The sequence below is a fragment of the Lytechinus pictus genome, chromosome 19 (assembly GCF_037042905.1).
Source record: "Lytechinus pictus isolate F3 Inbred chromosome 19, Lp3.0, whole genome shotgun sequence".
NCBI classification, from domain to species: Eukaryota; Metazoa; Echinodermata; class Echinoidea; order Temnopleuroida; family Toxopneustidae; genus Lytechinus; species Lytechinus pictus.
The window spans coordinates 10,743,712-10,756,792 of NC_087263.1; the positions used below are offsets into that span (position 1 = coordinate 10,743,712).

General features: G+C 37.3%; 1 protein-coding gene across 3 annotated transcripts; it reads left to right on the forward strand.

Moving 5' to 3' along the window:
* Window positions 1-336: 336 nt before the first annotated feature.
* LOC129282389 (uncharacterized) lies at window positions 337-12,122 on the forward strand. 3 transcript variants are annotated; one of them, XR_010296582.1, is made up of 7 exons: window positions 337-537; window positions 1,687-2,019; window positions 3,962-4,093; window positions 5,282-5,514; window positions 5,985-6,128; window positions 7,716-9,959; window positions 10,582-12,122. XR_010296582.1 is itself a non-coding variant. In XM_064113804.1 (6 exons), exons 1-6 carry the CDS (start codon window positions 342-344, stop codon window positions 8,247-8,249), a joined length of 1,572 nt encoding a protein of 523 aa, XP_063969874.1. In that variant the 5' UTR covers window positions 337-341; the 3' UTR covers window positions 8,250-12,122. The 3 variants fall into 3 exon arrangements, 1 of the variants encoding a protein (XP_063969874.1); XR_010296583.1 differs by having other exon boundaries at window positions 7,716-9,105; window positions 10,608-12,122; XM_064113804.1 differs by having other exon boundaries at window positions 7,716-12,122.
* Window positions 12,123-13,081: the final 959 nt, after the last annotated feature.

A 13,081-nucleotide genomic window follows, 5' to 3' on the forward strand; every position in this document is an offset into this window, starting at 1 on the left:
AGGTCAACGTTAAAGTTTACATGCAAGACTCTCTTATGACACCTAACTCCGCAACCGTAAGTCGCTTTTCAACCAAACTTGGATGGTAGATGTACTTAGGCGACCTGCATGTTATGCTGCAGTCGGAGGTCACATGGTAAAAGGTAATTTTCAGGTCAACATTAAAGTTTACGTCCAAGGCTCTGATGACAAGTGTTATTCCATCCCATTCCATCCATGCGCTATATAAATCCTATATTATTATTGTTATCTTTACAATTCATAATTAACAAGTACATGTACACTGTATGTTGCTAACTGTTAATCAGTATATTTCTGTTTGGAATGATTTCAGGTCAGAGATGGCTAACCTCGCTGAAACCCCACAGGAGTTCAAGTACGAGACAAAGTTTGTTGTCCTCAACTACCTCGGGATCCTACCAAGGTTCGAGGAGATCGGGGATGAGTCTGACGGTGAAAGCGATGACAGGCTGGATGACGACGGGGATGATGCCATGAGCTTTGGGTTAAGAAGTCAAGCTAGTTCACATTCACAAGGTGAGTAAAGTGTAGAACAGGGGAGCGTTTCATCAACATTTTTGTCTGACAAGTTGTCAGGGCCTTCATACTTTCCTTGATTATGATTGGCTGAGAGGTGCTGTTACCAGTGGAGGAGCCGTGGTGTAGTGGTTCTGACTCTCGCCTTGTAAACAGAGGGTCGTGTGTTCGAATTCCACCGCGGTCTGGCGTCCTTTGGCAAGGCGTTAATCCACACTTTGCCACTCTCGACCCAGGTGCTAAATGGGTACCCGGTAGGATGTGAAAGTCATTGTAGCTTGTCCAGTACTGTGTGCGCCTCACCGGCGACTGACTGGAATACTCCCCAGGGAGTGGAGGATGTGCACACATTGTGTGCGGGAATGACTGATTGAATCCGATGACCGGGGTAATAATGTATCTGTAAAGCGCTTAGACACGTCGTTCCGATGTATTAAGCGCTATATAAAAAACGGATTATTATTATTATTACCATAATAACTCAGATAAAACAGTACTTGTCGGATAAAATGTCCGACAAGTCCTTTTATGAGACACTCCCCAGGCCACTGGTGTATAAGACGGAAGGGGGGGGGGGGCTGTGGTAGATTTCATGAAAGAATATTTTGTCAATCCTGATATTAATGATGACAAATAAGCAAGAACTTGTGTTAGAAGAAAAGCAAAAACTTTCAACAACTCCACCGATTTCAGCTGCAGCCTACAGTACAAATTATATTCAGAAAACATAGTACTGTAGGCCCATCTTTATTTTGATCTATGTTTAATCATGACCTTAAAAAAACATTCAGTGCAGAGTAGAAAATTTGATTAGTTTTGACAATGGACTTTGTCTCCCGCAAATTTCATGCTGTACTTAGTATAATTCTCTTCTATAAAAAAACCCCATACAAATGGCCATCTGGGTCCCGTAACACGAAGGGTAGCAATTAATCGTACGCTTGATTTTTACGATAGATTGTACATTGTAGTCTATGGAATCAATCGTAGAAAAATGTTCTAACGCTCATTGCTAAGCTTTGTGTTACGGGCTCCTGTGAATTTTTGCATGGTCACTCCCCCCCCCCCCCCATTTTCAAAATCGTTCCTCATGACCCCTGTATGAAACAACTCTTCAAGCATAATTCTTTATATTTTCTTTCTAAAAAGATACTCCTTCGAGCATCGACAGTGACTCCTGCAGTAGGGATAGTGAGGAGTTCCGTCAGATCCGGCGAATTGCCGCTGCAGGAATCCTTGCAGGGATGCCCCCTCAAGAACAAGAATCTGCGGTACGTAGCATCGATGCTTCCACTGTAGCCTTCCAGGGTCAAGGACTCGAGGTGGATGCAGTGGGTTCCGAGGACACGCTTGAAGGGTTTCACCTCCCGACCGATGACCTGGCAAGAGACGCTGTCTCGTCTAACACCTCGTCGGCATCAAGTTCAAAGTTTGGGGCATCGCCACCAAGCTTCACCTCTCGGATGCCAGCTCTTAAAGTCTGTAAGTATGTTTCCACTATAGCCTCAATCTTGAACTAAAATGAATGAATAGACATGAGTTGAACAGCAGAGTAGTTTAAAAAGATCTCAATTAGCATATTTTTACCTATAATTGTTCCAGATATTTTTTCCCCAAGTGATCAAAACTGCTTGAAAAATTTGGAAAACAAAACATTCACTGTAACAGGATAGTTCTTGTAATAGTTTCATATTTTGAGAACGAAAAATAATAGTATTGAGATTAAGACAAGTGAAGACAAGGCTTAGGTTGATTATTTTAACCATCATGAATGGTCCATAGACCTCACATAGCAATGAACATCTTTTATCGCACCACACTGCAGTGCAAAAAAGACGTGCGCTGAAAATTGACGTTCCACCCTCAAGCAGACAAGCATCTCTTATGACAAAATAGGGAAGCATAAAATTGTACAGTAAAACCATAAAACCATAGACTCTTAATTTCTGGATCCCTCTCTAATTAAAGGCCGGGTTACACCAGAACCGAATTAGCTGCAAATCAATCCGAATACATGTATTCGGGTGGCTTCAGGAGTATTCTGTTCTCCCTCCGCGAATGCAAGAAAACTAAGGAAGAATTCAGGAGCATTCAAATCCACCGAAACCATCAGAATTAGGCCGAATCCGGCTAGAATTGGTCCAAATTTATTTGGGAGAATTCGGTTTTGGTGTAACCATGGATTAAACAAATAAATCTTTTGCTCTGTCATGTACATGTATAAAAGTAAATGTGAAGTAAAAGTAAATGCATGGATAGGTTGATTTCTTCAGATGGTGCAAACTGGATTAAAAACAAACCTCATTTGCATTGCATTTCCACTCACACAGTCAGTTCCATATGTTATTTGGATATTACGAGTTTTGGTTTTGTAATACACAAGACAAAGAATTGAAGGTACTTCCCACGTAGTTTTCTGATTCTAGACATTTACATGTGGATGGAAGTTGAATGGAAGTTGCCTGCAATACATCTCAGATTTGTTCATAAAAATATCAAACACCTACTCATACTGTACCAGAAATGCCGACATTTATGGGATCAGTATACAAACATGTAAAACAGAGAAGGGGAAGAAAAGGATATCCATACATGGTGCAATTCTCTGGAATAATATTCCAACTGTATTAAGAAAAGCAGCAACCCTACATTGCTTCATTTCAACATATTGGAGAACCCGTAGATCCTGGCCCAAGATTTAAGACACAACTTGGCAAACTTTGTCATGTGACTTATCCAGCCAATCAGAGACATGTACCCTGCAAGGTTTCATGCATACGATACTTTGACAGAGTATATAAGGCCTGCTTTGCTCATTCTCCTGAAGATGATAAGAACACACTTGTCAAAACTTCGAGATTGGGTGGTCCTTTTCAGGACCAACACTTGCCCAAGGAAGATACATGTGTACCATGAAACCTATACTATTGGCAAACTTTATTCTTTGATGTCCGTTAATTTTGTATCTGTATGTGATTACATGTAACAGGACCCCCTGGGAGAACAGTGTGCGTCATTGATGAGGCTACCATGTATAAACAAAACTTAATAATGATAATGATAATAATAATGATAATAATTAATAATGATAATCATAATTAGAAGAAGAAGGAAGAAGACGAAGAAGAAGAAGAAGGATGAGGAGGAGGAGGAGGAGGAGGAGGAGGAAGGGGAAGGAGGAGGAGGAAGGAGGAGGAGAAAGAAGAATTACCATTTTTTCTACTAGTAATGAATAGACTATAAGAGGAAAAGACCCTGGAAAATCCCCATACAATGCAATATTAAACGCTTATCCAATATTGCAGATAAATTACACGGTAGGCTGTGAAAATTACTCCCTGAAAATTGATTTATTGCATGATATTGAATAAGATCTTCTTAAATGTGACTCAATTATGCAAGAATTTCTTTGATCCATCCACAGCTCGGGTAGAATCTCCAAGATCACGGACGTCCATGTTGAGGAAGAAGAGAAGTCGAGATGCTTCTTTAGATGAAAGTACCAAAAAGAGGATGAGTAACGTTCTCTCAGAGCTTGAGAGTCAGTTTAAACAAGGTAACCAAAGCAATTATCAGATTTGTTTTTTACTCATCATAGTCTACTTGATGATATTGGAGCTGTTTAAAGGGGTACTCAAGGCTGAAAATAATATGATTTGAACAGATAAAGAAAAATCAGATAAACAAAATGCTGAAAAATTTGATAAAAAAAAACAAAGTTATGGCATTTTAAAGATTTGCATTATTCCCGTGCAACAGTTCAAGGTATAAAACAATAAACTGAAAAATTTGATAAAATCGGACAAGGAATAACTGAGCTATGGCATTTTAAAGATTGCATTATTGGTGAAACAGTTTGAGGCATGTCTTCATGAATATTCAATGAGCAAACCTGTGATGTCATATTCACACTTTTTCTTTTGGATTTTATCATATAAACTTAGGTTTATTCAAATTTGTTCCTTGAAGAACTGAATAATTGGATTAACAACTGATGAGATATTCATTGCTGCAACTTACATGTATTTCATTGTAAGGAAGACATATCATTCACACATGTATGATTGCATGAACCGGCGGCCGAGATCAGAGGGGAGGGGGGGGGGGCATCATGCTTCTCAGTCCTGAATGCATCTCAAATAGCCCCAACAGTTTAAGGTTAAAATGCAGAGTAAAGGAGAATCTGCTTATATATGTACATAACCTAGCATACATTTAGAAGTATGTAACTTTTTTCTTGTCTGCAACCAGCTTGAACACGTGGGTGCAGAGAATAAAAATTGGGAGAGCTACATGTATGTCTTGTAAAAAAAAAAATAGGATTCTAACTGGTGGCCATTTGAAAGACTAAAGTTAACACCAATACAACACTATGGCCTGTATTCTGAGATCGGGTTTAATTTAAACTCTGGTTAGAAGTTGTTGTTTAACTATGGATAGCCAATAATGGCACAAATATGTAATAGTAGAATTTCAGTGTATCAGCTCATTTTTCTGTCAAGTCATTAACTGTTTCGGAAGAAAGGATGATAAGAAAGCTTTCTTCACCATTCACGAGCTAGGAAAGGGCACAGTAAACATAAGAAACATACAATGTAAGGAAAATTTCTACATTTTTGGCTTTCCATAATTTTAGCACAGAAAAATAGACCATGGTCTATTAAAGTTAAACCCGACTTCAGATACGGGTCTCTGTGTCCACCTGTCACGTTGTAATACATTTTGTATTTTTCATCCATTACAGAGATGGTGGAGGGAGGCATGGATTCAGCCGGTGTATTGTGCGCCATCAGTCGGGAGGCCCTCGTGGCCGAAAGAATCGCTCAGATCGGAGACTGCATCATGCTCCACCATCAAGGTGAGCTTGAACAGGCTTACCAACAAGCCATGTCACATGGCGCTGGACCCCTCAACTACGGTAGCTTCAAATCGGGGATGAAGAGCTTGGTCAAGAACTCGGTGCCAGGCTGGTATCATGTAAGTTCTGTGTGTGTAGGCAGAGGGGTGTGGTTAGGGTTGGATTGGGGTTGACTTTCCCCTATGATTTTTCAAGTAGATAAGAAAAAAAGAAATAAGAAAGAAAATAAGGGGAAAAAAGTATGGAAGACAGAAACAAATGAGCATGAAAAGAGAGGTGTAGGATTAAAGGTCATATAACCTCAGATTACTCCTGTAATTAAATCAATAAGGAAATAAGAAAAGAATGAAAAAAATACTTCAGTGCTTCCACTTCATGTAGGCTCAGGATATTTTAAACATGAATTTTGAAGTTAATGAATTTATAAGACTGCAAGCTCTTTTTGTCGTCCCCATTTCTCTTGGCATGTACATGTAATTGTGTGTATTTTGTCGTACAGTTAATTATTCATGATAATTCTCATGTGTAGGTATTGTGAATGAAAGAAATAAATTAAAAGTGGTACATGACTGCAATTTTTTTTTTGTAGGTCGCAGTAATGATGAAGTATACAAGACAGATGGCAGTCAGTGTGTTGGACCAAGGGAGTAGAGGGATTGCTGCTGTAACGGACTTTGCTGCGCAGTACATTGAGGAGAATTTAGCTCAAGCTATTCTAGAACAAGGTGGTTGGGTAAGTCATTGAACAAGTAGCTGTCTTCACAACATCAACATGCTTTAAATCTGTGGGTAATTTCTTTGGTTCCGTGTAAAAAGTCTGTGCTACGTCGTTTTATCAAGAATGTTGCTATAAAGGCACTATGCATCTTTTCATAGCGGCTTTTCTGCATTCCCCATTGTTCTATATATTATGAAGTGTGAGGATTGGTGAAAAAAGCAGCTTGCGGCTCTGACATTTGACCTTAATGGTCAATTCCACTCAACTACCGTGTGAGTCAAAAAAGACTTGACACCTCAAAAATCCCAAATTTAAGAAAAAAATATGGCACGAACGCATAATCATTGTATGTGCCTGTAAAAAGTATCTTCTCCCAAATAGTTTGATACCATATTTATGGGGTACGTGTTAACGGTCGGATGATCAGGAGGTATTCTTTGCAGTGATGTAAATTTTGATTTGTGCCAAAGTAGGGCATGAATGCGATGAATGAACCCCAGATGATGATGATGATGTCATAATCCTCAATGAGTTAGTAAACATATTTGCAAAACCCTTTTCAATCAAATTAACTTGAGAAATGATACTAAACATTATTTATTGAACTATTATAATGTAAACTAGTGAACATGTGTTTCGAAATGGACTTTAATGCAACTCTTGTAGGATTATGACATCATTGATATCTGAATCCATTCATTGCAGCCATGCCCTACTTTGGCTCAAATCTAAATTTACATCACTGCAAAGAATACCTCCTGATCATCCAAGCGTTAACACATACCACATAAATATGGTATCAAATTATTTGGGAGAAGATGCTCTTTCCAGACATATGATTAAGCATTCATGACATATCTTTTTCTTAAGATGGGGATTTGTGAGGTGTCAAGTGATTTTTTTTTTACTCACGCGATATATGTTGCTTTGAGAAATATCAGACAAGCTTACTGCCAACATATTCATCAGATTTTGATGAAAAACAAGAAAATTCTCAAATTGTCAATTCTGCTTTATATATATTCTTATCAAGGGCTGTACCATATGCAAAGAAGAAAACAAATGATGTCAGACACTCACTATATAACTAACAATTTTATTTCAATTTCTATAACTTTCGTGATGAGGAAAGTCTTCACTGATTCATGATACATTATGATAACAATATTTTTTTTTTTAAATAGGAAGCAACAAAGTTATGCATTATTGCAGAAAAAGGTTACATGTCCACTGTGCTCTAAAATGTGGGTTATGATAGCTCAACATCTGATCCGGTCATCCAATCTCTACCAATTTCCTTTCAATGTTTGAATTATCTGTAATTCTTTGTAAAGTCCAATTTGTATGATTCTTTTAATACTTAGCATTGTAATTGCATACAAAGGATGCCATAACTAACCTGGACCTTGAAAAAATAGACAATGAAACAACGGTTATCACACTTGATTTTTCACAATTAATTGTACATTGTATTCAATGCAATCAAGCGCAAAAAGAAAATGTTCTACCATGATCGCTATTTTTTGTGTTACGGGCCCCAGGTGAAAAATGTCCTCCTGTTTGTATTTTTAACTCTTTTTGATTTTTTTTCCACCATCACAGGATGCCATAACTAATGTTGACCTAGAGAAGATAGACAACGAAACCTGGTCAGAAATATCCTCAGGGAATCCTTCACCTCAAGGGATCCAATCGCCTACCCACACCATCCCTCCTCTCTTCATGGACGAAGATGGCTTCCTGTCACCTCGCCAACGCAAATCAGGTAGTGACCAAGGCAACCAACCACCGGACTCCATGTCGGGTTTGAACGCTGCGTCCAACATCAAGCTGGAAACGGAGCATGGAGCTACCAACCGGGATGAGTCGGATTCCGTCTCCGCTGCGGTGTCCAGACCCCAAGGGCTTCTCTTGGATGGTTCTATAATGCAGACCGACATGGACTTGAGCCCTGGCAGGAGACGGTACCAGTCGGAGAGGGTGCCAGACCAGCCTGACCTGCTCGATCCCGATGACTCTCCCAGGAGGCGAGCTTCAAGCTTTGGGTCAAGGCCCATGATTGCCACAGCTGCAGCGTGTACCGCGACCGTTGCTGCTGTTGCGGCAGTAGGTGCATTTGCTCTCCTGAAGAAGTGAGGTTAATGACCTTGGGAGTGTTTCATGCAGTGAATAGTCTGTGATTTTTACTGACAGATTTGCTCTGAGCCAATCATATGCAAGGACTACAGTAGCTTATAACATTTGTCAGTCAAAGCCACAAGACACACTCCCCGGAATGTCATCTGGACTTTGGCTGAGCCTGTCCTAGTGCATGGTGCATTTAATATGGAACTAAAATATTTTAAAGAACTCTTGCACCAAGCATGTCCAATTGCGGTAGTGACTGAATTCATAATCAGAATGATTTATAAGGGAAGGCACTTCTGGCCAATTTATTGGGTTAGGGACAGGATTCAATGTGGCATGGTCATAAGGCTTCAGAAATTACTAGCATATCTTATCATTTTAAGACTCCATCAGAGTTTGAAGTTTTGAACAACTCTTTTATAAGTTCAGTTTCTCAAGGAGGTCTAACCCATTGAGCAACTGTGCCTGGAATATCTCAGGCTAGTATCAGTGGAAACTACATTGATGGAAAGTGCTTCTAGTTGCTAGTATCCTTGGGAGTTTCTGTGTCTTATTTCAGATCATCTTCAGGGAGAAAACTTTTGAAAATGAAGTTTTTTATGCATATAGTGGAAATGTAGACAACAGACCCACCCAATTAAATAACTTATTGTCAATTGGAACCTTTCCAAAGCGTTTGGGAAATGCTGAATTCAGTGGTCAATAGGATTAGTTGCAAATATGGTACAAATAACCCACACTCATGCTGCATTTAGTAAATAAGGTGTCTAGAGCAATATTTTCCATACGATTTACTATCAGGTGGTTACTTGATGAACAAATTTTGTACCAACTGATTAATAAAATATCCCCTCCCTATTGATAAGTAGAACATTCCAAAATATCATGTACATTATTTTCATAAATAAGTATTATTATCATTTGGTGTTAATTTGCATTTTTCTTACTGTGTAGATGATTCCTTTTTCTTTATTTTCCCATAAAAATGCACATGTTCTTGCCTATAAAGCTGCTTATTACAAAAAAAATAACTTGTTGCCTGCTCCAACTGGGTAGCGTTGTTCAAGACCTATGGAAATGGCAGAATTTGATTGGTGTTGAGTTAAGGCCTTGCTAAGATATCTGTGTCAGACATCTTAGCAGGCATTCTACGATAATGGCACTTTATGCATATTATCACATTTTCCATTCTTTTTTTCTACACGAAGATCAACAAAGAAAAGCCACTTTCGTAAAAGATGTGGTTCTGACTATTACTAAATTATCTTACATTGTATTGTAGCCATATTGTCTTGTGCCACTTGTAGTATAGCAGCACAAAGCAGCTGTGCCATATTAGAGTAAAGTAAGACATACATGTATATGTTTATACATGGATTCTCATGTAGTTATGTAAGGAATTACATTAACCTATCATATTAGAGTAAGGTAGAATATTCAAACTTTATATCTGTTTGGTGTTTATATATGGACTCTCATGTAGCTATGTGTGGAATTACATTAAGACATCATTTACCATATGATTAACCAAGGAAATATTCTAATGGTAGTTGAAATTGGTAACGAGTGACCATTATCCTGAATGCAGATAACAATAAGATATATGACTGCCATTTTATTCACTAATAGAACTTGCAATGTACATTTTACAACGAGTTAACCCAGACTATTCAATATATATTTTTTTTACCTGAAAATGCAATAGAGCATTAATATTTTGTTCTCCCCACCCCGCGGACCCTTATTTTTTAATGGAAATTTTATTTGATTTCAGAAATTATAGTTGCTTTCGTTCTTATTTCTTTTTACTTAAATTGAAATATTGAATTTATTCAGTAACAGGGTAAGTTAACATGGAGTAGAAGTGAGCAGTTACAAAGAATAACAATCGATCAAAAACTTGCTTTGAATGCTTGATTTTACACAATGATGAATCAAGGACTAAGATATTTGTAACGTGGCAGAGTATTGCCACTGAAATGAAAATAATTGTCAAATTGTAAAAAGTTCTAAGGGGAATAATGAAAAAAGGGGCGATATGCTGACCACTGGTTTATTATGTACTAGTGAAAGGATATGAACATGACATAAAACAAGCTGTGGAAAATGGCTTTTATTTGCTGAAAGAGTATTTTTTACTCATATATCCTGGCCGATAAGAGAAAGTAATCTAAATTGAGTCATCTTGTCCCAGTCTTGTCCATAAAACATGTATAAAAAAATCAACATATATCATGTATAAGAAAATTAACCAAACCAAGGAATATTTCACCTTTTAACCCTAAAAGAGCCGGGTTATTGGACCCATCTCACAGCCGGGGGGGGGGGGGGGAGGGGGGAGGTATTCCGCCCCCCCCCCCCCCTGAGATCTCAGCATTCAATCGGCGAGCGCCGTGAAAATTTGCACAGTGGTAGTGAGTAATAAATCTACAAGGCTGTATGGTTAATTTTTTGGAATTAATAAGATTTTTCATTTAATGAATTAACTATGCTAATTTATTAATGAAATACTATCCATCCATCCATCTATCTATACATGTCTTTGTTTCATAATAGCGATGATTTTGTTTTTATGCTATACATGTAGAATGAGTATCAATCATTTGTGTTGTATGAATGTAACTCCCTTTTTTTCGCTTCGTCTTTACAAGAAGAAAGACAGAAATCACGATGACAGCAAGGGTGAATGATCTTTAACTGAAATACTATTATCAATATGTATAGATATACATGTAGTTAAATGTCAAAGTCTTAGTGATGTAGAATAATTCTGTGATATTCAATAATTTTTTTAATAGATAATGCAATTTTGGGCAAGTTAGAAATACAAAATTGCATTGTAAAGCTTGTAATCATTGTGAACTATCAGTCTTTTTATGGGACAATTAAGACATTTTATAAAACGCTCCCAGGAGAAGTTTATTGAATTTTGACCAATATTCATTTATGTTAATTACTTTAGCCCGAGTGTCCATTGTAAATTAAATGTAAAAGGTTTTGTTTTAACACTGCAATTTTGAAGCAGAAAGATGCACCCACATTTGAATGGATTTATATACTTATTGACAATTCTATTTAAATTTCTTGATGAATGACCATTTAAAGTGAGAGGTCATACATGTGTCTCCACAATTCATTGTGTTAAGTATTGTGCTTTTGTTCTCCTTTTGTTTTACATACATACATTTAGTCATTTGTGTTCTATTTCTTTCATTTTCTTGTTCAATTTCAAATTATTTTAGACATGTTATGGCATGATTATTGTTTGTTTATTAAAATTCAGGGTCATCCATATAGAATTTATTTTCTGTGTGCCAAAGCACTTATATGTTGGATTTTTATATATTTTTTAAAGAGCATGAAACAGAAGCTTTCAGGACATGACCAAAACTGTCCAAGCTTCAAGCCTTTCTTTATTTATATTTTTGTTTAAGTTAAGTGCTACATACTTTCTTTGTTTTCTGATATGACATTACACAGTGTAAATTGTTTGATTGTTCCATACTGCCCAGATCTCTTAAAAAACATGTGTAATAACAATGGTAGTGAATGTCAACTTCACCTTAATTTTCAAAGTTATATGTCGTGTATAATGACTTGTAAAAATTATGTAGCTATTTCCGTATTTATACTCTTTCAAATTACAATCAAAATATAATAACGAATTCGGATATTATTTTCATTACTTAGAATTTATTCTATCTTGTTTGGAAAAAAATGCATGTATTTTTGTATGCCATGTCTTTTTACTTCTTGTTGTAATTTTGTAAAGATAAGGTGAAATATTGAGATAGTTATACATTGTATATATTTCCAATTTATATATCACGTCTCAGTTCTGTGTGAAGACCAGATGAATAAAATGATATCAATGTACAGAATCGTTTATAGTGATGATTCCTAGAAGTAATTGTTTTACATTCTGAAAAGTGGAAAGATATGGAAAAATGGGGGAGAGAGAGAAAGAGAGAGGGAGATGGTGACGATAATTGGCAATTTTCATGGTGATAAGTAGTTCTTACGTAGGTATAAGTTTTATTTTCGTCTTTTCTTACTGCTATTATTCTTGAAACATGGATTGTAAAGGATTAAAATGCAATACTTATTCCCAACCCCTCCCCCAAAAGAGGTCTTTTAGGAATGTTTGCATATTGCTATGCTATCGATAAAATAGAATAAAGAGAGTAAGTGGGGGAGAAAGGGAAGGGGGGCGGGGTAGAAAGAAGGGCAATGCTAGTGGAGTAACAAACTTGTATTGTATTACTATTGTTATCGTTACTCTAATTTGCATCCTTATTCCCCATTGTTTAACTTTTTACTGCAGTTTCTCTTGAAGCAAAGAAATGAAAAAAAAAGGAAGAAAGAGGCTGGGGGAGGGGGTGTGGTTAAGTTTAATGATAAGATCTATAATGTACTGGTTTATCTTTACTATCTTGATTTATTCATATTCTGATTCATTTTATTTTTATAATACGATTTTTCATCACTCTTTCTTCTGTCTAACTATGAGAGACCCATCTCCCTCGTCACCCAAGATACCCTAATATTTCCTTTTTTTTTGGCCACTTTAACCTCGAGGGAAAAATTTGTGCTCAATCATCTACCGGTCAAAATCTGAGTATCGGCCCTTATATAGATGGAACGATTTCCTATCTTGTTCCACGGTAACCAAGAGGGCAGGATTACCGCCCTAATAAAGAACTATATCTGCACGCAATATTTGATGGGGGGGGGGGGGGGGATAATCATCCTCATACCGTGTTCCGACATCCATGCGTTCCGGTAAACGATGTTTACACATTTTGGCCCCTAAACAAGTGGTCGCCAGAATATGACCCCGG

Coding starts and splice junctions, on each gene's coding strand:
- LOC129282389 (XM_064113804.1), top strand. CDS start 342: ATGGCTAACCTCGCTGAAACCCCACAGGAGTTCAAGTACGAGACAAAG. Junction 2,020..3,961: donor GATGCCAGCTCTTAAAGTCT/GTAAGTATGTTT, acceptor ATCCATCCACAG/CTCGGGTAGAATCTCCAAGA. Junction 4,094..5,281: donor TGAGAGTCAGTTTAAACAAG/GTAACCAAAGCA, acceptor CATCCATTACAG/AGATGGTGGAGGGAGGCATG.